Source organism: Ornithodoros turicata, chromosome 5, assembly GCF_037126465.1.
Source record: "Ornithodoros turicata isolate Travis chromosome 5, ASM3712646v1, whole genome shotgun sequence".
Taxonomy (NCBI): Eukaryota; Metazoa; Arthropoda; class Arachnida; order Ixodida; family Argasidae; genus Ornithodoros; species Ornithodoros turicata.
In genome coordinates, this window is record NC_088205.1 from 40969151 (window position 1) to 40996494 (window position 27344).

The 27344-nt window shown below is 46.6% G+C and overlaps 1 protein-coding gene and 1 long non-coding RNA gene across 2 annotated transcripts in view; both read right to left on the reverse strand.

Annotated features, from left to right (window-relative positions):
- Positions 1–2640: 2640 nt before the first annotated feature.
- Positions 2641–4054, reverse strand: LOC135394398 (uncharacterized). The gene is made up of 2 exons (XR_010422882.1): positions 3811–4054; positions 2641–3355 (listed from the first exon to the last, which is right to left on the reverse strand). It is a non-coding gene; the product is annotated as an uncharacterized LOC135394398 (long non-coding RNA).
- A 6239-nt stretch (positions 4055–10293) lies between these two features.
- Positions 10294–27344, reverse strand: part of LOC135395765 (cell adhesion molecule Dscam2-like) — a 167244-nt gene continuing 150193 nt past the window's right edge. Inside the window, exons 2-4 of the mRNA XM_064626857.1 lie at positions 15141–15307; positions 10856–11012; positions 10294–10307 (exon numbers count right to left, since the gene is read on the reverse strand). Coding sequence (XP_064482927.1) covers positions 10294–10307; positions 10856–11012; positions 15141–15307 — 338 coding nt within the window. The remainder of the gene's footprint in view (positions 10308–10855; positions 11013–15140; positions 15308–27344) is intronic.

Here is a 27344-nt window from a genome sequence, read left to right on the forward strand (position 1 = left end):
GCCACGGTTGAGCTGCTGTTTAGCGTGGGCAGAGATGTTTTCGCAATTAAACGAGGCAAACTCAGTGACGTAAACTTCGAACACCAGTTGCTGCTAAAGTGTAATATGCATAAATAGCACATTGTACATAACTTCCTTGTTTGTAATAAAGCCTGTTGGCGCCATGTCTTGGTTTCGAAAATCCGCAAGGTAACTGTAACTAGAAACTGTAACTTAACTAGTTACATTTTCGTGGAATAACGGTAACTGTAACTTAGTTACTTTTTGCTCGAGTAACTGTAACTTCGTTACTTTTCAAAGTAACTTTTCCCGTGATTCCCCGTTACGTGTGTGATTCCCTCTTCGCGGGCTCCTTGACAGTGTTTTATTTTTTTCCCCTTTTCGACAAAATAGCTGCCAAAGAACCGGCGCAGTTGGTCGCTGCGTGGTCCAGCGGCAGGGAACCGATCCCAAAAGTTTTTCGGGAACCGAAGAACCGTATATCTGATGGCGCAATCTTCCGTAAAGTATAGTTGAGCGGATATCAACGCACCCTTTTCAAAGGAGAAAAATAGACGTACTCTCATAAATAATTCATCCGATAAACTTGTTGTAGATATTTCGTGAATGAGAACTTTCTGTGTGTTGTCTCTCTCTCCTTGTCTCGGGTACCGCCCTTTTGCAGATATTTCGATTTTATCCTTTTTATGTCGTGTTTACACGTTGTCATCTCTATAGAGGATGGGACTCAAATTGGCGGCAGGAAACTTTTCGGATATTTCTACGACGATTTTCTCATCTCTAGTCTGTACGACAATGAACTAAAAATGTTTTTGACCGAGGGTGTCTGTGAAGAAACACACTTGACAGGGCGGAAACCCATTGCGTGATCGAGCGGCAAGGAACCGATCGGAGCATCGCCAGAAAGAGTTTTCGGGAACGGGAATGGAGCATCGCTACGATACATGTCGCGCAGTCAAGAATAGAACAAAAACACCACTGAAGCTATCTACATTTATTAAGTACAAGCATTCGCCCAGAGCCTGTGCTTCTTCAGCCAGGCTTCCTGAAGAAGCCCAGGCTCTGGGCGAAAGCTTGTATCTTAATAAATGTAGATAGCTTCAGCGGTGTTTTTTGTTTTTGTTTGCCGACGGTACTTGACAGGGATTCGAATCTCTTCACTCTTTGAGTCAAGAATAGAAGACATTCATATCTTCCGAGGCACTGTAAAGATTCTTTCGCAGAACAATAACAAACGTACTCCCACATGTATATTCAACCAATAAGACATCGTACAATCTACAAAATAGAACGATTGAACACTTCTAAACCGTCACAGGGCAATGGCATTCAAAATGGTGGCATCAGTCTTTTAGGATATTTTCTACGGCGAGTATCTCACCTCTAGTCCGAATAACGATGCACAAGAAATATTCGAGGAACGGCACTTTGTGAGGAAACATTACGCTGTCCGCGCAGAGTAGATGGAATCCATCGCGTCGGCCATGTTTCGGCAACGTTCGGGAGACTCCGAAGGAAAACGATCGGGAGCGAACCTATGGTCACGTCAAAGCGGCCAAGCGGATCGCCTATATAGAGCTACGCGCCACACTGATTCAGACTGGCGCGCCAGTCATTTTCGTAGCGCCACCGCCGCCAGTTTTGGGGGCTTTACAATGTGGCGGGGGGGGGGGGGGGGTATATGTCTAATAGAAAGAAAAGCGAAAAGCGGTGGATTTACCGAGCAACCTACGAACGAACTTTCTTTTTTTTTTTTTTGCTCATAAAAAAGCACATTACAACGATTCAATTATATCACGAATATTGAAGTCATTTTTGAGGAGGAACATGGGAAGTCGGACAACCAGTTTTATGTCCGATAACGCGAGAGCAAAGGAATCTGCATGCAATCGATGCCGCGTTTCTATGTCCATTTCGAACTGAGCAATGAACGCATTTATTTGAAGAGTTGACTGTTGGTGCGTTACTGCCGAGCACATACCGTCTGCCGGTGTGGTGGCATATTGCTCGGGAAGAGGGATCGGGCCTCCTGGGCTGACTTCATGGTAAACTGCGCCGAGATTTGCCTTCCAGCATTCGAGGAAAACTCCCCCACACAGCACCCAGACCCCAGACAGCGCAGTTTGTACCGCGCCAACTCCAACACGTTTAATGTTTAGGTTCACTACCTGTCATGCAGGAAAGAAGAAAAGGGGGCGCCCCAACGGCTCTTCGACAGAAGAGAGAAGCGTGGGGCAAGTGACGTGGGGATAGGAGATGAGCTGTAGCTTCTTTGGAGCCACGCGGAGGTCACGTTACCTGAATATCCCAATGAGATCGCTTTGCACACGCCACTTTGGGGCCACATCGGCGCGCTACCACCACCCCTCTCCAACTATTCAGAAACTATGCGTTGGGGGCTCCCATAGAGATGTATGTAACCGAAACCGCCTCACTTCTTAGAGCAATAGGGCTCCTCCTCTCTTTCCTTCCTCCATGCTAGATGTACATTAGTTGATTGCCTGTTGCCGCCGCCACATTCACTGACGCGCCATGTGCGTCTGTTGCTGCCGCCGCCATGAACGTGAGGGTGGCGCGTGGCCTACGCCACATAATATTAGGAGACGACTGTGGTGTTTCATTAGAGAGGATGACGTCTAGTTGCACAGAGCCAAGCTTTATTGGATGCACTTGCATGAGAAGATAGTTACATTGTACGCGGCTAGCACTGCCGCTACAAAAGGCACTCCGGGCGCACGAGTGTGCTTCCTTTAATAGAGACAAACGCGATACGCCCCCAACACATGTGATCACTCAAGAAGCAAAACAACACATGGCCTTCAACTTTCATGACAGATAATGTCCTGAAAACAGATATCAGATATCACATCTCTTCCCCCCCAAGCAAAAGAAAGCAATGACTTTTACTTTAAACAAAGTTTCACTAAAGAGAGGCACGGTTATAATTAGTTCACTTGGTTAAGCACAGCTGTAACGATCAGGAGGTCTTCTGTTGCGCTGAGGGTAGCGCCGTTCCGTAGAGACCCTTGACGCTGTTTCCGTATTGTCCATTTCGGTGGCTTCGTCGTTTGTGACCGGAGTATCGTTTGGAAAGACCTCCTGAGGAACGGATGCTGCACTTGGCGATGCTGGAACGGACGGTACCTCCGAAGCAGGGTACGATACAACAGCTGGATGGAGCTTCGGGATGATGAATTGGGGCTCTGCATCAGATGGTTCCGTTGAGCCGTTTCTTCGCAGGTGGTCGACATGCCTTTTCCACACGAATGACCCACCAGGTGTTGATACCTGTAGACGGTAGGTTACCGGTCCTACTTTGTCGAGAATCTGTGCAGACAGCCACTTGGGTCCCGACCTGAAATTCTTTACATACACACGGTCACCAGGCAAGAAGGTACGTTCGTTCCCGCGAGCATTCAAAGTTTGTCTAAATTGTTTACGACGCACAATCACCTCACAAGAGTCAGGTCTGAGCAAGTCTAGCCGAGTTTTCAGATTTCTTCCAAGCAAAAGCTGCGCTGGAGATTGCTGTGTCGTTGCATGCGGAGTATTTCGATAGCTTAATAAGAAATTCGCTAGGCGAACATCCGGAGGTTTTTGCATGTCCTTCCGCAAGGCTTCTTTTACTGTGCGCACAAAACGCTCTGCTAGACCGTTACTAGATGGGTGATACGGAGAACACTTCACATGCCTGATGCCATTTTCGTTGAGAAAATGCTGGAATTCCTTAGCACAAAATTGTGGACCGTTATCTGTAACTATGGTGTCGGGCAAACCAAAACGTCCAAACATTTCTCTCAACTTCCTCACCGTTGCTTCAGTTGTTGTCGTTGTCATCTTGAAAACCTCTGGCCATTTTGAATGGGCGTCCACTACCACAAGGTAGAATGAGTGTTGAAAAGGTCCAAGAAAATCCAAATGAAGGCGACTCCAAGGTTTTGTGGGCCAGGCCCAGGGATGCAGCGGTGCTGGGTAGCTGGTGCTTCGTTGTTGCTGGCATGGGTGACAAGTACGAACTTGACGTTCAATGTCGGAGTCCACTGTCGGCCAGCAATGGTTGATAGTCCCTGGATGAACTTTGCGTAGAAAGTTACCATCCCTAAGAACGAACGAAGTTGCTTGCGATTTTCTGGCACTGGAACGTCTACAATTGCTTGTATCTTTTCCGGGGATGTCGAAACACCGTTCGCGCCAATGATGTGACCCAAAAAGCACAGTTCTGATTTCACGAATTCGCACTTGCTTTTGTTTATTCGAACCCCTCTGTCGCTCAAACGCTGAAGTACTTGTTCCAGGTTTTTCGAATGCTCCTCTTGCGTTCTTCCCATGACCAATATATCATCTAAATAGCAGACGACGTCGTTCAATCCTTTTAGCATGTTGTCCATAATTCGCTGAAAAAGCGCTGGTGCAGACACCACACCGAAGGGCAGACGGTTGACCGCAAATAACCCTTTATGTGTGTTCACAGTAAGAAGACGTTTAGATTGTTCACTCATCACAACTTGGTAATAGGCCCTACTGAGGTCGATTTTTGAGTAGTACCTTCCACCGGCTAACGCAGCAAGCATTTCATCTATTCGAGGCAGCGGGTAGCTCTCTGCTACCAGTTGAGGATTTAGTGTAACCTTATAGTCTCCACAGAGACGTATGCCCCCGTCTTTCTTCACGACGGGTACGATCGGTGTCGCGTATTCGCTTGTCTGTACTGGAGTCCAAACGTCATTCTTTATCAATCGTTCTATTTCCTTCTCAACAGCTGGTTTTAAGGATAGCGGGAGACTTCTTGCTTTCACAAAACGTGGGGTCGCATCTGGCTTCAAAATGAGTGTAGCACAGTCATTCGTTATCATTCCCACATCATCGGAAAAGATATGGCTGAATTTTTGCAGAAGGTGCGTCACGCTTCTGTTTTCAGCTACTTTCACTTGATGTAAACTTTGCCAATCAAGACGAACTTGCCGTAACCAGTCTCTGCCGATTAACGGTGGTCCCGCTTGGGGTAGCACGTGCAATGGAAGGACACCTTGAAAGTCCTTGTGATTAACACTGACGTTAACTAAACCGCAAGGAATCACTGTTTCTCCGGTGTACGTTTTCAGTTGCAACGACGTTTGAAGTAACTTTAACTTTGGAAACTTTTGCTTGAAGTCTTTCCATGAGATAACGGAGACAGCAGCTCCCGTGTCCAACTCCATACGCAAAGGCACTCGTTCGATTTCCATGTCAAACGTAATAGGTTCTGGACCTTTCATGCTGTTTAAAGACTTCAATACACTTTGCGTGGTCCCCGCATTAGGCGACAACTTCTTAAGCGTGTTTCGACTTGTACGCTTATGCTGATTATTTTGGCGTTTTACACTAGCACAGGCAGCCGCTATATGCCCAATTTTTCGACACTTGAAGCATGTTGCGTTTTTGAACGAACATTGGTGGGCTGCATGCCTTTCAGAACCACAACGATGGCATGTACTCTTCTTCACACTGGCATCTTTTTGCGTGCTGAATTTCTGTAGTCCTGACTCAAACGAATTTGGCTTTCTAACGTGGCATTCAGCAGCATTTCTCGTTGCACGTTCCAGAGAAAATGCTTTCTCTACCGCTTTCTTAAAGCTTAAAGAATCGTCTTCCGTGAACAAAGATTTCTGAATATCTACTCGTAGAAATCCTGCCACAAATCGGTCCCGAAGCATTTCGTCTAACACCCTCCCAAAATTACAGTGTTCTGCCAGGTGTTTTAGCTCCGCAACAAATTCGGCCATCGTCTCATTCTCTTGCTGTGAACGGTTATGAAATTTTGCACGTTCAGCAATAACGGAGGGTCTCGGAGACAAATGGTCTCTCAGCACTTTTAACAACTCGTCCAGAGTCTTGGAAGCGGGCAATTCCGGCGAACACAGGTTCTTCAACAACTCGAACGTTTTTCCTCCCACAATGCTCAAAAAGGCGTCAACATGGTCATTGTCGGGGATGCGGTTGACACGAAGAAATGACTTTAACCGCTCTTCATATGACGGCCAATGAGAAATAGATTCGTCGAAAGGCTCTACTTGCCCTATTAGCGCCATGGCCCTGTGAGCGCTGCTTGTAGACATAGACGCAGCTGATGATATTCCGGAGGACTTCTGGTCTTCAGACGTCATGGCACCAGTCTTTGAATCCCATCCTCGTCGCCATTATGTGGTGTTTCATTAGAGAGGATGACGTCTAGTTGCACAGAGCCAAGCTTTATTGGATGCACTTGCATGAGAAGATAGTTACATTGTACGCGGCTAGCACTGCCGCTACAAAAGGCACTCCGGGCGCACGAGTGTGCTTCCTTTAATAGAGACAAACGCGATACGCCCCCAACACATGTGATCACTCAAGAAGCAAAACAACACATGGCCTTCAACTTTCATGACAGATAATGTCCTGAAAACAGATATCAGATATCACAACGACCCTGCCGCTAAAAAAATTGCCTGGCGCGTAGCTCTAGGACCTCCGCGCTGCAAGGGTTTATGCACGTGATGTCATCCGCAGGAGAAAGCCACTGTCGCTAGCAGATTTCTCACCATAACGTAGGTCCTCAGGTTCTGACTGTCCAGGCCGTTCACCGTACATTCGGTGTTTCAAGCTGTACTGTGTGAATACTATTTGTCCGACGATCCAAGTAATTTCCATGTTTTCAACGTTAATAACCTTCTAAATAGTATATGACAGTGAACGAAAACTGGACCAGCTCCCCTGGTATAGTGGTTAAGATGATCGCTTTCCACGCCGAGACTGGGAGGTGACACGGGTTCGAATCCTATCACCGGCTGTGCTGTCAGAGGATTTCCCTGGGTTTTCCGAAGACTTTTCAGACGAATGGCAGCACAGTTCCCCCTGAAGTCGGCCCAGGACGCACACTAACCCCCCCCTGTCCCCCACTCCTTCCTGCTGTCCTCTCTCCATCTGTCCACGTCTGTACGCCGCTCATAGCCATAGTTGCTTCACGACGGTAACACGAAATAAAAAAAGCGAAAAGCGGAACTAAACTTGGGGGGACCTACATTATGGCAGCGATTTCGCCTTTTCGAAGCTCGTCCCCTCTGGAGGGGTGACGTCAGTGAATAAACTCTATAGGCGGGGTGCTCAACCAACCGGCTCCCGAAAACTCTTCACTGAAGACCGAATGCTAATGACGCATGGGAAGGATGATCGAGGTAAAGCGCATGCGTTCTGATTTTATACGTACCATTCTAAACTAAAGCGTTAAACTTTTGAAACCAACCGAAAAGGAAGGAGATTCATCCGTTCGTGATTTATGTGCGAAGGCGCTTTTCCTCAAGAGGCATGTGATTGGTCTCCTTAAACGATCTCCCGCGATGATTGAACAAATCGTTTGGGAAGAAAGCCTGATCCGCATCTTCAGAAGGAGAGCGTACACTGTGGTTTCTTTCGCACGAAACCGTGTATTCACACGAGCGCCTTTTCTGACTGCGCAGCGACTGAAGGAGGAGAAGGGGTATCAGCGTAATCACCCAATCATCCACCCATTCGGTCGCGGGCGGGGCTTCTCGTACAGCAGAATCTAGGAAGCGCGCACGTTCTTATCTTATTTTTGGCGAGATATGAAAGAGCCTTGTGCAACATCACTGCGCTCGGCAGCTCCGTCCGTCAGAAAGAACCACGCGGGTAGTTTGTTCGCGGGGCACAGAATCTGACGACTGACGCGCAGAGCCTTCCGGGACGACGAAAAAAAAAGAAGAAAGAAAGGCCACCTTCTGTTGCCAATGTGACAAGCTCTTTTGTTTTTACCTAATACACCTGGTAGAGCAATACTCGATTTTGTGGAAACTTGCCGATGAGCAATACCGAAATGTACCATGGAAACATGCCATGTGAGAACAGATCGTTTTTGAAATGAAAAAGAGACACCTGGATGCCAAAGCAACGGTATGTATGTACACCAAAGCACGTTTTTGGTCTCCATATTCACGGCGTAGTCGTTGTATCAGCTAAGAACGCGTTAATTATTAATAACGAGTTGGCTGCATGCTCGCATTCCAAGCCAAAAGGTATTGGCTCAGGATGCTGGTAGTTTCGTTTAAAAACGAGAAAATGTGAGCAGGATGTCGCACGCCAGGTAAGCCAAAGAAGCTCAAAATTTAATCCACGAGCCGGCCACTGCGGAGGTCGCGCATATTCATAGTTGTCTTGCATCATAAATTAACCGTGTAATGCTATAATATTTTAGGGCTGTAACCGTGTAATGTGTTCACCATCACGTCTTGCAGTGCGCTCGTAGGAGGCCACTGTGTGCATACATTGTGTCCTTACAAGCATCAACGAGGACGCACAGTTGTAATAGACGGAGCCAGTTTTCCTCGGTTTCACTATTTTTGCGTGTTTGCCATCCATCGCGGCCACAAAGTTTGGGAACTGCCACAAACTGCCAACTGCCAAAAATGCAACATATTGACGAACTTACGTTATAGCGTCTCGCTTTGCCATAGCATTATTTCGTAATTATTCACTGGGGGAGCTTCTTATACAACGCGATATGCAAAAAGTGCGAATTCGTAAATTTCGTTTTGTCCCATAATTTCATATGTATGGATGGGACGGTAACGTACCCCACCCCCACTCAACCCCCTCCCTCCAAAGAAAAAGAAACGAAAAGATCAGGAAAGATCATAAGGGTTGTTTGAGTGGGAGAGGATCATTTCCACGAAAGGTATTTCTCCCGTTCTAATTGCACTACCAACGGTGCGGGTTCATGGTGGTGGACTCTACCTCGCTATGCCACCGGTATATGCGATGAACGTTTTACTGCAATGAGTGGTATACGAAGGCAGTAGACATAAAAACATGGCCTGTCCAACGCCTAAAGCAATGGGGCCAATGAAACGCAGGAATTGGAAGCTCCCAGAGGAGGGGATCGTACCTGAACAATCCCATTTCTGCACTCTAAAAACTGAACTTCTAGGGCATAGCAGGCTATGCTCCAACCATGGCCACGAGAGATAGGGTCTTCGCTTCTGATTCGAAGACAGAGGAGGGCGAACCGTTTTTTTGTGTCACTTATCATATATCCGAATTGACACAAAGGAGGAAGGTTATGGCAGGATCGGCTCGCCGTTATTTTCCACACAGAAGTGGGCGTCGTCACGACTTTAGCGAAAAGAAGAAAGCCGGATGGAGGATAGGGGTGCATAGAGCGGGCTTGGGTTCGCCGGGGGTAGCAAACTGTTAGATGGGTCTTGGAGCAAGACCTGCCTTCTGCAGAAAGAGGACAAGGTTTCTTGCTTTAGCAGAACTACTACACACACACCATTGAGACAAAAAGGTGTCCGCTCCACTGTGTCTTCCAATCAGAAGTGGGCCTTCGCGGCAATGGTTGGCGCAGAGTGTACTATGTGATGAAGCTGTTTTTACTGTGTTCTAAAGGTGCGACCTTTACGCCACAGATCTCAGTTGTCTCGCGATGTAAACCCCAGTTATAAATATATATATATATATATATTTATGCCGCAGCCGTCTCTGCTTTACACCACACTCATCACCGTCACACTGCTGCGGCGTCACGGTAGAAAACGAAGACACACAGCCTTCATAGCACTCTCTCCTACACTCGTTCCCGCTCAGTCTTATTTACGAACGCTTTATGCATTCAGATGCATGTTTAAGCGCACATAATTCGAAGGAACCTGTTGTAGATGGGTTACGGAAAAACGATCACTGGCTAGTATAATGTCCCGCATATTCATCTCTATACTTTCCTTATGCGCTTTGCTATGCGGAGCAGAACGTATTCAAAAGCATCCATTCTCAAAACCTTGCGGTAGGCACATGGGTCCTCGTGTCGTAGCTCCCGTAGAAGGCTATTTTGCAGACGGTGCTCTTTTCTCAACACCCATTCTTTCGTCCATATCTTCCTTAACCACTTATTTTCATGGCAGCATTCACTATCGTCAATGAGAACAGCAAAAGCCACCAATTTTCGCTTTCTTTCGTCCATTGCGCACCAAGCGCAGTGCACATAAAATTAATGCTGCAACCTTCAACCGCAGCGCGAACGTTACCCCCGGCATCTGAGCTGACAGCACATTGGAACACTATCTGTGTAGGCATTCCAGAGGGGCGTAGCCTCAGCGCCTTATCATATACCCTCTCGCTCCTTCAGTCGCTGCGCCGTCAGAAAACACGCTCGTGTGAATACACGGAAAGACGCAACAGATGAATATCTCTCTCTCTCTCTTTCTCTCTCTCTTTTTTCTGCTGGTGTCCAGATAACTGCATCTTTCATGGCGCGAGAAGAAATTTTCACATTTGAGTGCCTGTTTAAGCAAGTTTTATGCCATAGTTTAGGTATGAACACGTGGATGAAAAAACATGGTAAAAATGGTACAAACTCCCAGATGGTCTCCCTTTCTTGCTTCCTTTTATGTGGGACACTCGAATAATCCAAGAGCTGCTGGTGTGAATATTTAAGGACGAAAATATTCAGTAAGGACCCAATTGGGAACACCAATTCAAGAGGGCGTTCTCTCAGAACATAGTAGAGAAATTAATGCACCGCAGACAACTTTTCAGACAAATAACCAGATGCTTCGTAGATCTGAACAACTACGGCACCAGACGCGCGCTGTAACGACACTATGTATAATGAATAACGTGGCCAACCAGGCGGTGATAATAAAAGGTCATCAAAGGGCGTCGCAAAAGGGAATGTGGTTTTACGCAGAGATTCTGTACATTTCTTTGGATGGCTTTTGAAAGGCGCTTTCAAGGTAGCGTCCAAGTGTGCCTCGTGTAATTACTCATTTAGAAAGGAGGTCCGTTTCTACATATTCTTCTAGAAGGTGTGTTGGAAAGAAGCACTTACTTGCTTGCACGTGAGAGTACCTGCTCTTGATGGTTCCCACTGAGTTGGTGGCGACGCATCTGTACGTAGCCGAGTGCACGTCTTGGCGATACTGACTCGCAGAGAAGGGAACCAACAGCAAGGAACCGTCGGAACGGGTCTCACGTAAGCCGGGGATCTGCAAAGTTGTATTTACTTATTTATTTATTTTTTTATATACTGTTTGTGCCAAGATGAATGTTAGAAACCGTGAAAGGCTTGTGCGTGTTTAAATTCCTTGCTTATATAGGTAACAACGATAAAAGAAGATAGCTGAACGAACAACGCTAAGGCAATGACCTGAAATACAGCAGCTGAGTTCACCCGTGCTGAAAGCGCGATGTCGGCGTAGTGTAAGAGTTTAAGCGCAAAAGGAGGAGAAGGACTGCAAGAATTACGAACACAAGCGCTACTTCCAACACGGTTTATGGAAAACACACAACCCTAAATACGAGTACATCTACGAAGAAGGGGGGCACGGATGGCCGAAGAAAAGCTAGTTCCTTATCTGATGGTGTCAACGAAAGGGTGCTGACGCGTAACGTGCCAAGTTTATCAATCCTTTCTGCCTCAATAATTCCAGGAGTGGTCTGCCCACCTCGGTAGCTCATGGTGTCTTCGACAGGTTGCTTCCGATCGCTCTAGAGCGCTCCGGAGCGACGTTTCATCTTCGACTGGTCGAAACAGAGCTCTCTCACTGCATTCGACATTTGGAGCTCGTTCCTCCAACCCGGAGCGGTCTAGAGTGCTCTCAGCTAGTGATGTGTCGTTCGTGGACGAACCCTTCAAATTGAACTAGTCATTCGGGTGAACTGAACGAACTAGTTCAACAACAAGCAAAACATTAGTTCCGCAGTTCAGTTCATTGGGCCTCTCAGACAAACACAACATATACGCTTTGATACGCTAGTCACTGAAGCTAGTCAAAGAAAGCTAGTCTCACATCTGCGCCATCTATGAACGTTTTGTAAAACTAACAAAGCGCATGCGCGCAAGAAGAGGGGCGGGCGGAAGAACACCACTGTGTATACGAGTGTTGTGCGAAACGCTGTGGCCTTGAGTGGCTGCGACGCTGCGCTCTAGTGGACTGTATGAAGAAGTGAAGGTATTGAACTGGATGAACTAAAGAACTAAACGATGCCGCCGGTCGTTTTGAAGTACTCGCGGGCCTACCGTTGCATGTCAGAGCTTTTGCTCGTCCACAGCGCATGCGCTTGAGGAACAGCGCGGGCGGCGCGGGGAAGGAGAGCCCCAAGTGGACTGTATGAAGGTGTGAAGGAACTGGACTGGATGAACTAAAGAACTAAACGATGCCGCGGGTCGTTTTGAAGTACTTGCAGGGCCTGCGGTTGCCTGTCAGAGCTTTTGCTCGTCCACAGCGCATGCGCTTGAGGAACAGCGCGGGCGGCGCGGGGAAGGAGAGCCTCAAGTGGACTGTATGAAGGTGTGGAGGAACTGGACTGGATGAACTAAAGAACTAAACGATGCCGCGGGTCGTTTTGAAGTACTTGCAGGGCCTGCGGTTGCCTGTCAGAGCTTTTGCTCGTCCACAGCGCATGCGCTTGAGGAACAGCGCGGGCGGCGCGGGGAAGGAGAGCCTCAAGTGGACTGTATGAAGGTGTGGAGGAACTGGACTGGATGAACTAAAGAACTAAACGATGCCGCGGGTCGTTTTGAAGTACTCGCAGGGCCTGCCGTTGCCTGTCAGAGCTTTTGCTCGTCCACAGCGCATGCGCTTCAGCAAAAGCGTAGGTGGCGGGGCGGGGGCAGGGAGAGCCAGCGGAACGGTTTTGAACGCCGTATGGAGTGAAGTACTTTGGGCAAGTGAACTATATGAACGACGAACGCTGAAGAAGAGTCAATCTTTTAGATGTTTTGCGCTGAGATGCGCTGAACTCCCCCTGGCCGTTGTGAACTGCTAGTGGCGCCGTTATGTTCTGACTTCGGGCTGACTGGCTGGCACGCTCTGGATCGGTCACGCTATTTTCGCAGCAATACACTGCAAACTTCCCAATTTTTTCTCCACAACGCTAGACGTTGTACTTTTCTTCAAGCTCTCTCACACATTTGAATGAAATGAGTTGAAACTGCAGTTACTCTATCACACTTATGTGTTCTCAAGCTCGCAGCAAGCAGCCGTAAGTGATCAGAAAAACACGATTGTAACATTGAACGACAACGGCACCTTGCATATTGTTCTGTGCATTACTTTTCTCGTTAAAAATATACGTAGAAAATTCAAGCAAAATAAAAAAGCGACCTAAAAGATTGCGTTTGTTATGTTGATGTGCTCGAACCTTTGGAAAACTGAATTGCAATATCATTTTGTTGTATCTCGCTCTTGGTCGAGCCACTTTAAAGTTTGGGGCTATATATTACTGGATTGTGTTTAATTGCGAACAGGTGAACGAATGAACTATTCTTTTAGACAGTTCAGTGAAGTGAACTGAACTAAATGAAGTAGTTCACAAAAGTGAACTGACTTGCCCATCACTACTCTCAGCAACGCCGTCGGAGCGGTTGCGAAATCTGTTCGGGTTCCGGTCACGTGACTGCGCCAGCTTCTGCTGGGTAGTGTTTCTGTTCCGCCATGCCTGCCATGTTATGCATTTTGCGTCGTCATCGTTTTGACTACCAGGGAAACACCGGAAGTCACGTGAGTTAATATTCCCTCTCCACTCCTCTGCTCAAATCTGCCGCGTTCGGCTTCTGCACGATTCCTCGGGCTCTGAGCAGGAGTGAGATGCGGTCTGACCCGCTCCAGCTTGGAGTATCGGGACGACCAGTTCAAGACACCATCAGTCGGTAACGTGTTGCTTTGCTGAGCTCTAGATCGCGGGTTCAAACCTGGCCGAGGACGGTAGCAATGTGGGGGAGGTAAACATTGCTTCCAGTACCTTGTGTAGGAGATTTCCAGCGCACATCAAAAGAACCCCAGGTGGTCGAAATTATCCGCATGGGACGTGCAACATGTCGCCATACTATAGGCAGAAAAACCTTAAGTGTTGCTTCGCGGCGCTAACACACAATAAAAAAAAAAGAAAAAAACTTACGTGTAACATCACGGTACCATTATTATTGTTTTTACGAGTGTCCTTGTTGTTCGACCTTGCTATCACACTTCTTTCATGGAATGCCGGTTGACAATCACACGTTTTACAATGTAGGGCGTGCCCCCCCCCCCCCCATCCATACCTTCCGTTTCTTACGTCGTGGTGGTGCTCTCTGAGCCTGTCATCTTCTGGTCTCGCCTACATATCTTTTTCCACACGAAAGGGGGATGCAATAAACGATAGTTTTTATGCACTGCACCGTATGGCTCCCTATGTCTCTTTACACACTGCTGATCCTTGTCCGGCGTGGTTGCTCTACATAGTCTTGTGAGCTTGTTGGGGGGCCGTGAACACCACACTCACACCAACTCCTTCACCCACTTTCTTCAGGTTATGTGACACGCTGAGCAAATAGAGTATAAAGGAGACAATGTTTTCTCTACGCGGCTGGGTATCTTGTTGGGCCCGAGAACTAGAGTGATACTCCTTATAAGGAGGCCCTTCCTCCTGTTGCGCTTTAACTCTCAATATGCTAAACCAACAAGGCGTCAAAAATTGGCTCTTCCTACAATCAGAGCTGTGGGTACGGGTCCCGCTACTGCCGTCTTTCAAAAGAATACAGAGCTACATTACTCGTCCGCACTGTTTCAAGGGAAGTTCTGACGTTTCCTACCAAGTTCCTGAGCGCGAATAACTACACTGTAGGAAAAAAAGGTCGAATTTCCTATCCACAGTTGCAGCAGGACGGTACTTCTACCATTTCGTGGCAATCCACACGCGACTTCTCCCACGCGGGTATAAGCGGCGGCGTCCCTTTTCCTTGCTCCTCTCTCTCACGTTTGCTCTAAGAGAAAATGGTAGAATTTCCTACCCAAGCTGGTAGAACGACAGATTCCATACTCTGTAGTTTGTTTCTACTCTGCAGCTACACCCAAAAGGTAAAACTGGTTGGAGTAGAAATGTGGTTGCAATGCAGCTCTACCGATATGGGTAGAAAATCATACCTTTTTTTCTTAGAGTTTATTAGTGAACATCGACGCGCGCCCGAGTCGTCCGGAAAAGAACCATTCTTAATACATGAGAATGACACATATGAGATGCTAACAAGAGGCAAGAGGTCACTGTGAAAGAAGCCAAGTTGCTGCACGGGAGCTGCTTTATGTTATAGCGAAGTTAGTTGGCCCTACGTTTTCTTTTTACCGAAGGAAACTTACATGTGTGGCCTGGATGCCGTCTTTGCGTTCCCAGCTGACTTTAGGCTCTGGTTGACCCTGAGCAGAACAGGGTAAGACCGCCCCCGTGGCACTAGCAAACTCCACCACCGTCGATGGCTCCAATACAAAAGAGGGACCTCGTAGAAGCAGAGCCGACGTGCATTCCCCTGAACAAAAGAAGTGAGAACATGGGAGCTGCTGTCAACAAGACATCTAGTCCGTCACTGAGACCCCCTCAATACAATAGATATTTCAGGAATTCAGTCCGATAGCTTAAAAAATTCGTCATCTGGAGCAACCGCAGAAAATATATATTATTAGGCCGCAATTTAATTTACAATAGTGTCATTCGGCAAACTCATCTGCGGTCTGGCCGAACATTACCGTTGTTCTTGTTGACGCTGTTTCATCACATCGTCATGTGCGACGCCACCCTATTGAAAATGAACAGCAGAAAATTCTGATGTTTCTTGATGATTCTTGATGTCACATCAAGAGGCATCAGAACTTTCTCATGTCTTCTCAGATCTGACATCAAGAAACATCAGAACTTTCTCGTGTCACATGAAAATTTCTTCATGCTCTTAGTGTTAGCATCAGGTGTCTCAGATATATTCTTATGCCAGCATCAGGCGAACACCATGTCGCTTGATGTCACATCAGAAAGATTTGATGCCTCCTGACAGCATCGGCAGGGTTTAGGTAGTTTCATGGCACTTTAGGAATCTGCAATGTACACGATCGCACACAGTCAAAAAAATGTAGCATTTAACGTTGCTTTCTTTGATCACAAACAAACAAAAGAAAAAACGCTAACGAAAGGGTCTGCAACAGAGTGAGGGTTCATTCCAGCTCAAACGTCCAAGCTCGGTGGCTCTACCATCTGGGATTTCGACGAAATTTTTTTTTGTGGCGTTCCACTTCACGTGCACAAGCCAAATGCAAAATATTTCGCTCCCAAAGCTAGCCGCTTCTCCGCTAGGTGGCTCCAAACTTTCGCGGAATGCGCGAAACCTTGCTCCCTTTGCGCGGCTCTTGCGTGCCAACCCTTCAATGGATCGGGAAAATTTTAACGGGATGCGCTTGGAGAAGGCTATGTTTATTTGCCAGAGGGTTTCTAGCAATTTTGAACCTAAAACAGCAAACAAGAACGACTGCCAATGTTGCACAAAACTTGCGATATTGATGATTTTTTTATGACACGTTACGTATCATATATCGAAATATTTTTTTTTCATTTAATCCCCACGATGCGGACATCACCTCAAAAAATTATCAAGCCCCTAGCTATAGCCAGTTTTTAAATAAAAAATCCCAAATTTTTGTTTTCGCAAAATGCCCAAGTAGACACGACGAAAAAGCAAAGTGCCGGATGGCCTAGACCCTCAAGATTGGTATCAAAGTGTAGGTCAATGCCTATAGTTTGCAGGAATAAAATATCTCGGGGGTGTTTTTCCTTGTTAGGAATATGCAATTTTTTGGTGTAGGAGCCACGCCGCACGTGAGGTTTCCGGGTTCCGTTCGCTCCTTTTCCCCACAACACTTGGCTGTTCCACGCTTCTGATGCCATATAGGTGCGTGTGAATAAAAGAAAAGTAAAGGGACAGATGTCGCCATTGAACGTGCCGAACACCGACTTCTTTCACCGAAGCTTTGTCTTTTGTCTTTTTTCCTTCACTTTTTGTCTTTGACTGCTCCTTTAATAAGGTATGGAATGTTACGTTAAGGCCTTCCTCATGAAATGCAGAGAATCATTTACGACAGCTGCTGTGACGTTTAAAAGAAAAGCTTCCTTTTCGCAGTAAATGAATATCTTTTGCTTATCGTCCCTTGGCCTTCTCGAAGAGCTTTAAATATAATTCCGACAAGTCTTCGCTTCGCGCTCACCATTAATTCATCCTCTCATATTAACCTGTGTGAAGTGGGGTAGGGTACTGTGGCTACCACGGGGAAACATCCCATGTCATCATCACTTCTCCATCATTTATTGTTGTTGTTGTTGTTGTTGCTTGTCGTCCTAACCAGAACTGCAGCAGTATGGCACCGCGTCCGGTTGTCATAAGGATTTCAATCGAGGTTGAGTAAGCTGTGAGCTTGTTTTTCCGGACACGAGATACAATAGAAAATTCCCTTAAATTAGCACTTGCATTCCTTGTCCAGTCTTCTCTAGGTCCTTCGTCTTCGCTCAAAAACATCACTGAACCCCCGGATGGAAATTCTATACAGTTGCATTCACGTGGACCGGATGTATAATTGAAACAGCCGTCTTCTCAAATGTTATTTCGTTCATGGCGTATCAAATCGGGTGTTGCTTTTTGGTGACCATCTTCATAAAGAGACCTCGCATGATCAAAGCCTATGCAGGCTTCTTTTTGTTCACCACAGAATGAACTCCATCAGCACTTCTGCCCCTTGTTTGAATTTTAAATCAACTCCGCTGGGATTATTGCAGTGCACGAGTTCCAGAGAAAGTAATGGCAACTTTCGACAAGAAAAAAAAAGTGAGGGATTCTTTCGCGTCCTGTTTATAAATGCATTAAACCTGGAAGGGTTATATATGGCACACATGTGAGACGCCTTTATCCGCAGCATTCCTTTTTCGTAGATATTTTGAGGACGTCGAGCTATAGGAAAAGGTGTACACTTTATTATCTCAATTGAAACAGGATTCTGAGCACTATTTATTTCTTTACGTTACGTTACAAAACTGCCAATATGCGGCGCAAATATATGCAAATTAATTGGGCCGCCGGTGGTATTCATCTTCTATCTGTAGAAACAGCTAGTGACTCTAGAAACAGCTAGAATTGGTATAGAGCGCCTAGTTTACGTTTTGAAAAAAGAACGGCAAAGGCTGAGAAACACATGAAGCAAGCAAATTTGTTTATGCGCTTAACTGTAATTTAGTTTTGCGCAAATGCAAAATGATCGTGTTGTGCACGGTTATCCCTCTACACTTCTGAAGTGTTCATTAGAAATTACAATGTTTGAACGGATTGGTTCAGACGGTTGGAATGATTGAGAGTAAACAAACTGGCCAAACTTTTCTGGAATGGTGTAGAGGACAGAAAGTACGCGATTACCGCCGGTAGAACAGTTGCATGAGGATGTCATCTAATTTGTATCGCAATTAGCACATTGTCTTCTGCACAACAAAAATGGTATTGAATAATGACAAAAGGCACCAGCACTGGGATACGAACCCACACACGAGACGCATTGGGAGTCGACGTCATGCACTCTAACGTAGTACCAAGGTCCCTCAATACTCTTTCTGGTCAGGAAACTCCGCTCGAATACAATAGAGAAGGTCACTTAGGGACAATTGCCCCCGCGTCGTTCGGGGGGAGACAGCCTCCTGGGTAACATCTCATTACGGCCCAAGTCTCATTACGGCCGAAAGTCTCATTACGGCCGAAAATCCTTTAATCCCCAAGTGTCTCGTTACGGCCAAAGTCTCAATACGGCCGAAGGTAGTCTCATTACGGCCGAAGATGTCTCATAACGGCCAAAAAGAAAAAAGAATCATCCACCATATTAGCTGTGTATATACTGTGTTTTATGCTTTCCAAAATGTGTCCGAGGCGGTGTGCCCCTACGGCTTGTGTCACACACAATGGTTCATGCACACAATATTGCGACAGTGTTTCATGCATCCCTCGTGAAAAATGTTTTTATTGTCATATGTGTCACATGATATTTGTATGTGTTACGCCATTTTCTCTCAGTATTCAAGCAACATCCTACTCGTTGGTTCTGTGAGCGAACTGTGTGTGCGTTCTGAAAAGTACTCCACAAGGGAGCCCACTGGGATCTCCAGGAGCCACATGACCTATGACTATGATCTTATCTCCCACTAGCTGCCTTCTACAATTTACGTCCACCTGAAATTTAAAAAAAAGTACATAAGGCACAGAACAAAATGACATATGCTTTTGTTTGATGATGACCATGAGACATATGCTGTCAAGCAGACTTTTTTTTCCATATATTCAAAACATATTCAAGAATTATGGACAACAATGACAATTACGTCATAATGATGAGCTGCATAGCCAGGAAAGTATGTCAGGAGGTGTTTTATGAGGCTTGACATGGGGTGGAGGAGTCGCCCTCGTCAGTGCTTTACCCAGACCCCCCTACACCCCCTAACTTTTTTGCCTGTGCACCCCCTACAGGGGGTGCCCTTGTGATTTCAGCTTCAGATACGTCTGTAATGATATGTTAAGCTGTAATGACGTAACTATAATGATGACCTCCCCCCACAATTTTTTCTAACACCCCTCTATCGTGCTTGGGTTTCTGGATAAACCACTGCCCCTCGTTCATTTTCGTGGGGCACTACATTAGGGCTTATGCCACTGCACTGATGTCACAATGTTATAAGTGTGTGTCACTCTGGGCATTCGGAATTCCTCTAAGCTACAATATGTAAATTCAGAATACCCGAAGGGTAAGCATCAGATGTTACCTGCAGGCTTCATGCTGAAACGCGTGTACGCAAAACACTTCCGCCGTGGTGGGCGACGTCGTTAGTGTAATCATACACGCAAGACAATTGCGGGCACACGGAGTAGTGGCAGCAACCTGAAAACGATACATTTTCTTGTTATATATGAGTAATCAAAAATATACATTCCCACATGTTTCGCTTTGTCGTTTGCAGGAAGCGCTAGTAAGGGAACAGCACTTGATTGGTCACATGCAAGCCACAATGCGAATGGTGCCGATATTTCGATTACGCGATCCAAAATTAAAAGTCTACAACCATGCACACTTCCCCATGCAACTACTTCCCCAGCATCGTGAGACACGACACCCATGACATGACACAATGTATTCACGTATAATGTAATGTGAAATGATATGCAGGAATGAAAAAGATGCCAACATACCTGTAGTCCAGTGTCCCATAAGCTTGATTCGATTTTCTGGCAGCTACCATGAAGAGCAAATGCACGATTCACAAGTTTCGTTTCGCCATTTTCATTGCTGTTAATTTCGCAAACGCCAAACAATCCCACGTGACCTCCTTTGGATCAGTGAAAAGTGAAAATTACTCGCGTCATGAACATATATGTTCATCTCAGCGCAAATCACGTTTTGCATGCTATAGAAGGGAGGGGGATAAATACTCTTCCTTTCGTGTTTTGATATCTTGTTGTTTTGCTACTCTCACTTTGGAGTTCGGATGGTGTCTAGGAACGTTGGGTACCTCGTTTCTTGTGTGAGCGAGTGGTTGCTGTTTACGACGTGTTCATATATCGATTTGTAGTGCTGTAATGTGCAAATTAGCGGACTTTATAGCGGCTCTCTATTTTCCGTCGTTGTCTTTCGAGCAGCGCCTGTTGTTCCGGTAAAAATCGAGTTGAATGAATCGCCACAGCCCCAACGTATATCGCGCAGTGTTGACCAAGTCCAGCAGGAATTCTGGTGAGTAATGCTTTCGTAGGTTGTCTGGATTAGTAGTGTGCTGTCCACACATAGTTGGATTCTCATACGAGTAATTTAAATGAATCAAAACAGCCGAAGTGCCTGTAATAGATGTAACTCGCTATCTGTTCGTAGGTTTGCGTTGTTTCTAGTTGGTTGCGCGTTTAGGAACAACAAATTTATTCGAAGACGATAAGATACCGACAATGCATCACCGTACAGCAGCATTTACTCGTATCATTGTGAGCCATATTTAATTTGTTAAAATTTGTCGTCGTATTTCTTCAAAAATAAAAGCGCAAGTCGGCGTACTTGAATTGATCTCCTTGAACTGCTTACGTCGAACGTCTGCAAATGTTGTACTTATGTGGCTTCGCGCACCATACTAGGCACAAAAGCATATCTGATTAGAATAACTACTTCAAGGGGAAGTCATTCAAATACATTGTTATTTATAGCTGGTTTTCCATTCCAGGCATGGTATGTGGCTGCACGGAGGATTCCGAAAAAGAAAAACAACAATATGGCTAATAGGATGTTGCTGCCCAGGGAGTCCTGGCCGAAGAGGTGAGCTGTTAAGATCATCATAAGGTTCTGTTGTGAAGTGAGAAAATTTGTAGTAGTGCACAAATGTTAATTAGTGCACTACCTTTATAAAAAAGAAACCAGAAATGGAAAGTTATGCATGCATCATTTCATGCATTGTAATGTATCACTATTTGATATTCACATGTTTCCATTAAAGGAATGAACTACTGAACCTATATTCATATCATGGTCATGCTCTGTGTTTACCTGGAAGTCACATTTTAAGGCTTGTCATTCTTTTGTCTAGATGAAGATTTATGTTAACCTTGTATGAAATAACAGACACGTATCAACACATGTGCAGCTTGTGCACATTAAAACCAGCCATGTAGAGACAAATGCTTGTGTGTTTTTTTTTGTTTTTTTTAATATTCTAGCTTATTCATGGTTGCTCTTCGCTTCTTGCAGGTTTACTCATTCCAGGAGCAAGAATTGTACAATTGTAAGGCGAATGGAAATAAACTGACATCGACTGAGATAGGTGTTCCGTCTTGGCCAGTGACTGTAGGATGGCTCCAAAAGCGTCACAACAAAGCCAATATTCATCTAGCTCTCTACAAGTAGCTACCTCCACATAGTAGCCTGCTTCACAGCAACTTCAACACTACCTTGTGGGAGTACACATTACACAATATGTTGCATTGTGCTGTGGTATGATAACATACCGTTTGTCTCGCAATATGTGTATATAAATATGATAAGGGCCCTAAGGGCACAGTGCATGCCTTATACCCTGCTGAACATATATCCATACCTGGCTGTGACATTGCATATCAATGCAGGTTACAATACACATTTTCACAGTTGGCCGTTATGAGACATCTTCGGCCGTAATGAGACTGCGTTCAGCCGTATTGAGACTTTGGCCGTAATGAGACACTTGTGGATTAAAGGATTATCGGCCGTATTGAGACTTTCGGCCGTATTGAGACATCGGCCGTAATGAGATACAATCGCCTCCTGGAGCAGACGACGTTTCCATAGCGCTTCCTTTTTTTAGGGAAGATTTAATCCGCTACTTTTGAAAGTTAATTGCGGGTTCAAAGCAGAAATAATTAGTTCTCGAATAGGTTCATGAGTTGAGCCGGCACATTTCAGATTGGGGAACGTAAATTTGCAGATTTTCCGCGTAGACTGCAACTTTCGTTGTCGTCTTTTTCTGACACGGAAAATTTTGATTTTGCTCTTACTCATATCTCTCAATGAAGGTCGAGGAACATATTACAAGATAGATTTAGCCAGGTAGCGAAGGCGAAAAAAACCAAAAACAAATCTGACCCGGCAACACTGTCACCTCCATCACGCGAGCAATCCTGGGTGTTGGTAGTAGAGGTACGATCGTAAGCAAACAATATTTACGATGCGCGCATGGTTTTCGTGTGTAGTAATGGTTTATTCATAATTTCAATATAGGAAAAACTATCTGTTGCCCCACTCGTACACATATACGAAATCATCTACCACCCGAGTACGTTTCCGTATCCTGCTCTCCTGCGCATGTGTAACAGCAGGCTTGTTTATCCGTGCATCCCTGTAGCCGTGCCATGTGTCCGTGCATCGTAATACGGAGTTCGTATACACTTTTTGGGTTAAACTGGAAGCGACGTTCACATCTCGGAGCTGTAGACCAAGATTAACACGTGTGAATAGATGAATGCAATGCATCCCCCGTTGCCGGCCCCACGAAGAAAAAAAGCTTTCGTCATGACGAGGACCGGCTATGATGACGTGAGCTCTAGCAAAATCAGCTGTGCACCAACGATGTCATGTTTTTTGCAAAGGAGCCATTATGGTCACCAATTGAAGTAATGCAAACGGCTAATCAGTACGTGTGCATTTCGCTCTCGGCGAGAATTTCTGTGTGGTAATCGCGATTCCCTTCTGTTTGCAGTTGTGAAAACCTGTGATAACTGTATGTATTTCGAATTGATATGTGTCACTAAACCCGATGTTAAGGAAGTTGAAGCTACTGCGCACCTCTCTCGCGCACCTTATGGACAGGCACGTTATGTGCATGAGCTACCATTCTCATTTTCGCTTTCGAGCAGTAAAGTCTACTTGCTCCTGCTGTCTGTCGTCCTCGCCCTTCCTCAGCATTATACACTGGTGCCGAAACCCGGGAAGAGGACATTCCAAGGCCTGCAGGATGACGGAACCGCAGGAACAAGCCACGAAGTCCTTGCTTTTATCCAAGAGGAAATCCCTTCGTCAGCGGTTGACAACCGTGCTCAGCGAGGCCGAACGCCAGCTCGCGACGACCGATGTTCCCGCGGACCATGCTGGCTGTTGCGAGCTACTGACCGAACGTATCAAGACGTTCGCTACTTCTCTGGACGAAGGTGACAGAAATCTGGAGACCTTGTTCACCGTTGAACAAGCTCATGCCGAATTTGACAAGGTATTGGAATATCAGGACCGTGTAGCCTCGATATCATGCTTATTAAGGAGGAGCCTTGTGCCTCAGCCCATCGCCCAGGCCTCGACGATCGCGGCGACAGTCCAGACCGGTCCTGCTGCGCCACCGGGAGGTACTGGTGATACGGCGTCGGGATCCAGTCTGAGCTCTACTCGTCCTCGTCGTCGTCCTAATTTGCCGAAGCTAGAGCTCATCAAGTTTGACGGCAGTATGGAGAACTGGCAGGAGTTCTGGATCCGCTTTGAGTCCATCGTGCACTGTAATTCATCGTTGTCCAACAATGAAAAGATGTCCTATTTGTCGTCTGTCCTCAAGGGAGAAGCCGCAGCTTCCGTTAGAGGGCTTCAACTTACAGGCGACATGTGTGATACGGCGGTCAAAATGCTACAGGATCGATTCGGCAATCCAGACTCGCTCATACAGTTCCATCTGAAGCGACTGTTAGCCATTCAGGATGTTCGTTCGTCCCGAAACGTCTCCGAACTTAGACGTCTGCATGACACGGCGCGCGCGCATATCCGAAGTTTGGAAGCGTTGGGAACTGGATTGAGTTCGTATTCTTCGCTGTTGTACCCGGTATTACAACAGGCCCTTCCAGTCGACTTGGTCCTCAGCTTTCAGAGGAGACTTCACAGTGATGCCGCGGACGCAACTGGAACCGCAGACGATCGTCATGAAAAGGTCCTGGGCAAGCTACTTGACTTCATCAAAATGGAAGCTATATGCAGGGAACACATCGCAGCGGCAGAAGGGACACAAGATCCTCAACGTTTTACACAGAGTCGAGGTGGCAAACACACTCGAAATTCACAGGACCGACTGCCCTCCGCCGCAGCACTCGGTGCTGAAGCCAGTAAGCCATCTAAACCAACGAATACCAAGAAAACTGCAGACAGCTCTTGCTTCTTTTGTGGGAAGGATCACGACATCAGGAAGTGCCGTGTAGATGCTGACCTGGCAGACCTGAAAGAGCGGCTTCGTCGAAGCCGCCGCTGCTTCCGTTGCGCAAAGGAGAATCACACCGCTAGAGTTTGTCGATCCGTCAAGGGCCTGAAGTGCGAACGATGCAGCGGGCGGCATTTGACGGTCCTATGTAGGCAAGGAAGTCAGAAAACTACGGATGGAACCGTCGTAACAAGCGGTACATGGCAGCACTGTTCTCCATACCCGCAGGTCGTGCTCCTGCAGACGGGGTATGCCATACTTTGCATCACTGATGGCCGACAGAAGCCCATTCGTATTCTCATCGATGGCGGCAGCCAAAGGACAATTATTAAGAAGCCACTGTCGCGGAAAATGCAGCTGGCAATCGTGGGAAGGGAAGATCTCGCAATCAACACTGTCGGAAAAGCCGGGAAGCAGTCCTTGCATAGCAGGGTCAGTGTGACCCTCCGATCCAAGTACACGTCCCACGAGGTGCCCTTTGAGGCTCTGGAAATACCCGAAATATGCGTCGGTAACTTTCCGCATATAGATGTCAAGGCTCTCGATTGCCTCAGGAATACTGGAATGCAGTTAGCGGATGTGCCTGTGGCATCTGTCCCCTCAACAGAAATTAGCATTCTTTTGGGCGCAGACTTTTACGGAGCGGTTGTCGCCGGCAAGCAAATGCGGCTTCAGGGTAACCTCATCGCCCTCGAAACAACCTTCGGATGGACTCTGCAAGATCCTGCGGGAGATTATTCTTCGCCAGAGGTGAACACTTTCCACATTCATGTTTTTATCTTCTCCCAAGACGACTTAGATGAGAGGTTGCAGTCATTCTGGGACTTGGAGCACCTCGGGATTGCCGACGCCGCAGAATCACCGGGAATAGATCCCGCCCTATAGAGATTCGAGGACTGCACTCTATTGGAGAACGGTCGCTACAGTGTTGGGCTGCCTTGGAAGGACAACCTTGTGTCTAGGCTCGGAACAAACAAGACAACAGCTGAAGTACGTCTAAGAAACGCCACCCGCACTCTGTTGAAAGACCAGGCTGTAATGAACGAATACGACCAAGTTATTCGCCAGTATACTTCGAGAACGGTCACGCTGAACGCGTAGATGTCACAGCGTCAAAGGTTGGCCCGGAGTATTATCTCCCACATCATGCAGTGATCCGACGTGAAAGGGAGACTACTAAAGTACGCATCGTATTCGACGCCTCGTCAAAGGCACCTGGGTTTCTATCTTTGAATGACGTACTACACGCGGGTCCTAATCTGAATTCGGACATTCTCTCTTTGCTGTTGAGGTTCAGGATGCATCCCATCGCCCTTGTTTCTGACATAGAGAAAGCCTTCCTACAAATTGGCCTTCACAAGCAGGACATCGACGCATTGCGTGTCCTTTGGTATTCTACGACTCCGGTTACTGGGCAAACCCTCCCAGACATCGAAACTTGGCAGATGACTCGAGTGCCCTTTCGTGCCAGGTACAACCCCCTTCTTCTTTCCGCCACTATTCGACATCACTTACGGCAGTCTGAAGGTGACTACCCTGAGACAGCGGCGCTTCTACATGACCATTTCTACGTCGACGACTTGGTGGTCAGCGTGGAAACATCATCAGACGCACAGATTCTGTACCAGGACATTTTGCGAATATTTGAGGCCGCAGGCATGAAAGTGAAGAAGTGGGTGACCAATGACGGGATCCTATTACGCCAGATGTTCAACGACGGCAGCACAACCGTCGAGACGACTCAAGATCACACTAAGAAGGTGCTGGGACTTGTCTGGGACGTACACAGTGACAAACTACGATGTCCTCTCGCAGCCATTTTGGACTTTGTTGCAACCGAGACGAATGACAAGAGGCACATTTTACAGTCCGTATCAAGGATCTACGATCCTTTCGGCTTACTTGCGCCCTTCACCATTACTGGGAAGATTCTGCTGCAAAGAATTTGGGAGGCGGAGCTTGACTGGGATGATCCACTGCCACAGGACATACAATCAGTGTGGAAGGAGTGGTGTGTGGGAGTGGCAGAATTGGAGCAACTCTCTCTTCCTCGATTCCTGGGATGTTTGGGCACGGCCACGCCTAGGAAGATGCACGTATTTGGTCACATTTCCACACCGTGCTATAGTGGGTATCGTATTTAGGGATCCGCTTGGTCGTAGCAAAACCCTCGTTTTCCCCATTTTTTCTTGCTTCGCGAAGACTCGTATACACGATTCCTCTTTTTTATTACGCGGTTCTTTGAATCCCCTTTGCTTTACTGGTCAGAGCTGTAAAACAGCCTGTCGAATGAAAAAAAAGAAAACAGTGGAAAGACATTGAGCCGTCCTCAAGTCCCCCGCCAACACTGGGACCGTTTGCGGGTCGGAGGCGAATGGTCCGCAGTGGGATTCCGGTCTCTCGCGGACTTATCCCGAGGATGCGTCCCTCGTGTGAACCCATCCTTTAGTCCCGCCCACTTCCCTTCCTGAGACCCTCAACTTCATTGTCGCCACGTCCCGGTCAACACAACATTGTAAATTCAACGTCAAAAATACAGTGGAAATTTACAAGATTAACGCAGATTCGATAGTAACAGAGAATGCATAATCAACATGCAAAATGTTGTGTTGAAACAATGCTAAGTTAGCATCGTCCATCAACGTTAAACTAATGTGAATTCGATGCAAGTTATATGTGAGAACAACGGAGGCGAACGTTGTAGAGCTAGCATCGTCCATCAACATTAAAATAATGTGAATGTGATGCATGTTCTACAGGGTGTCACAGAAAACGTGTCATTGATTTATAATAAAAAAAACTACACCACCTAGAGCCATGCG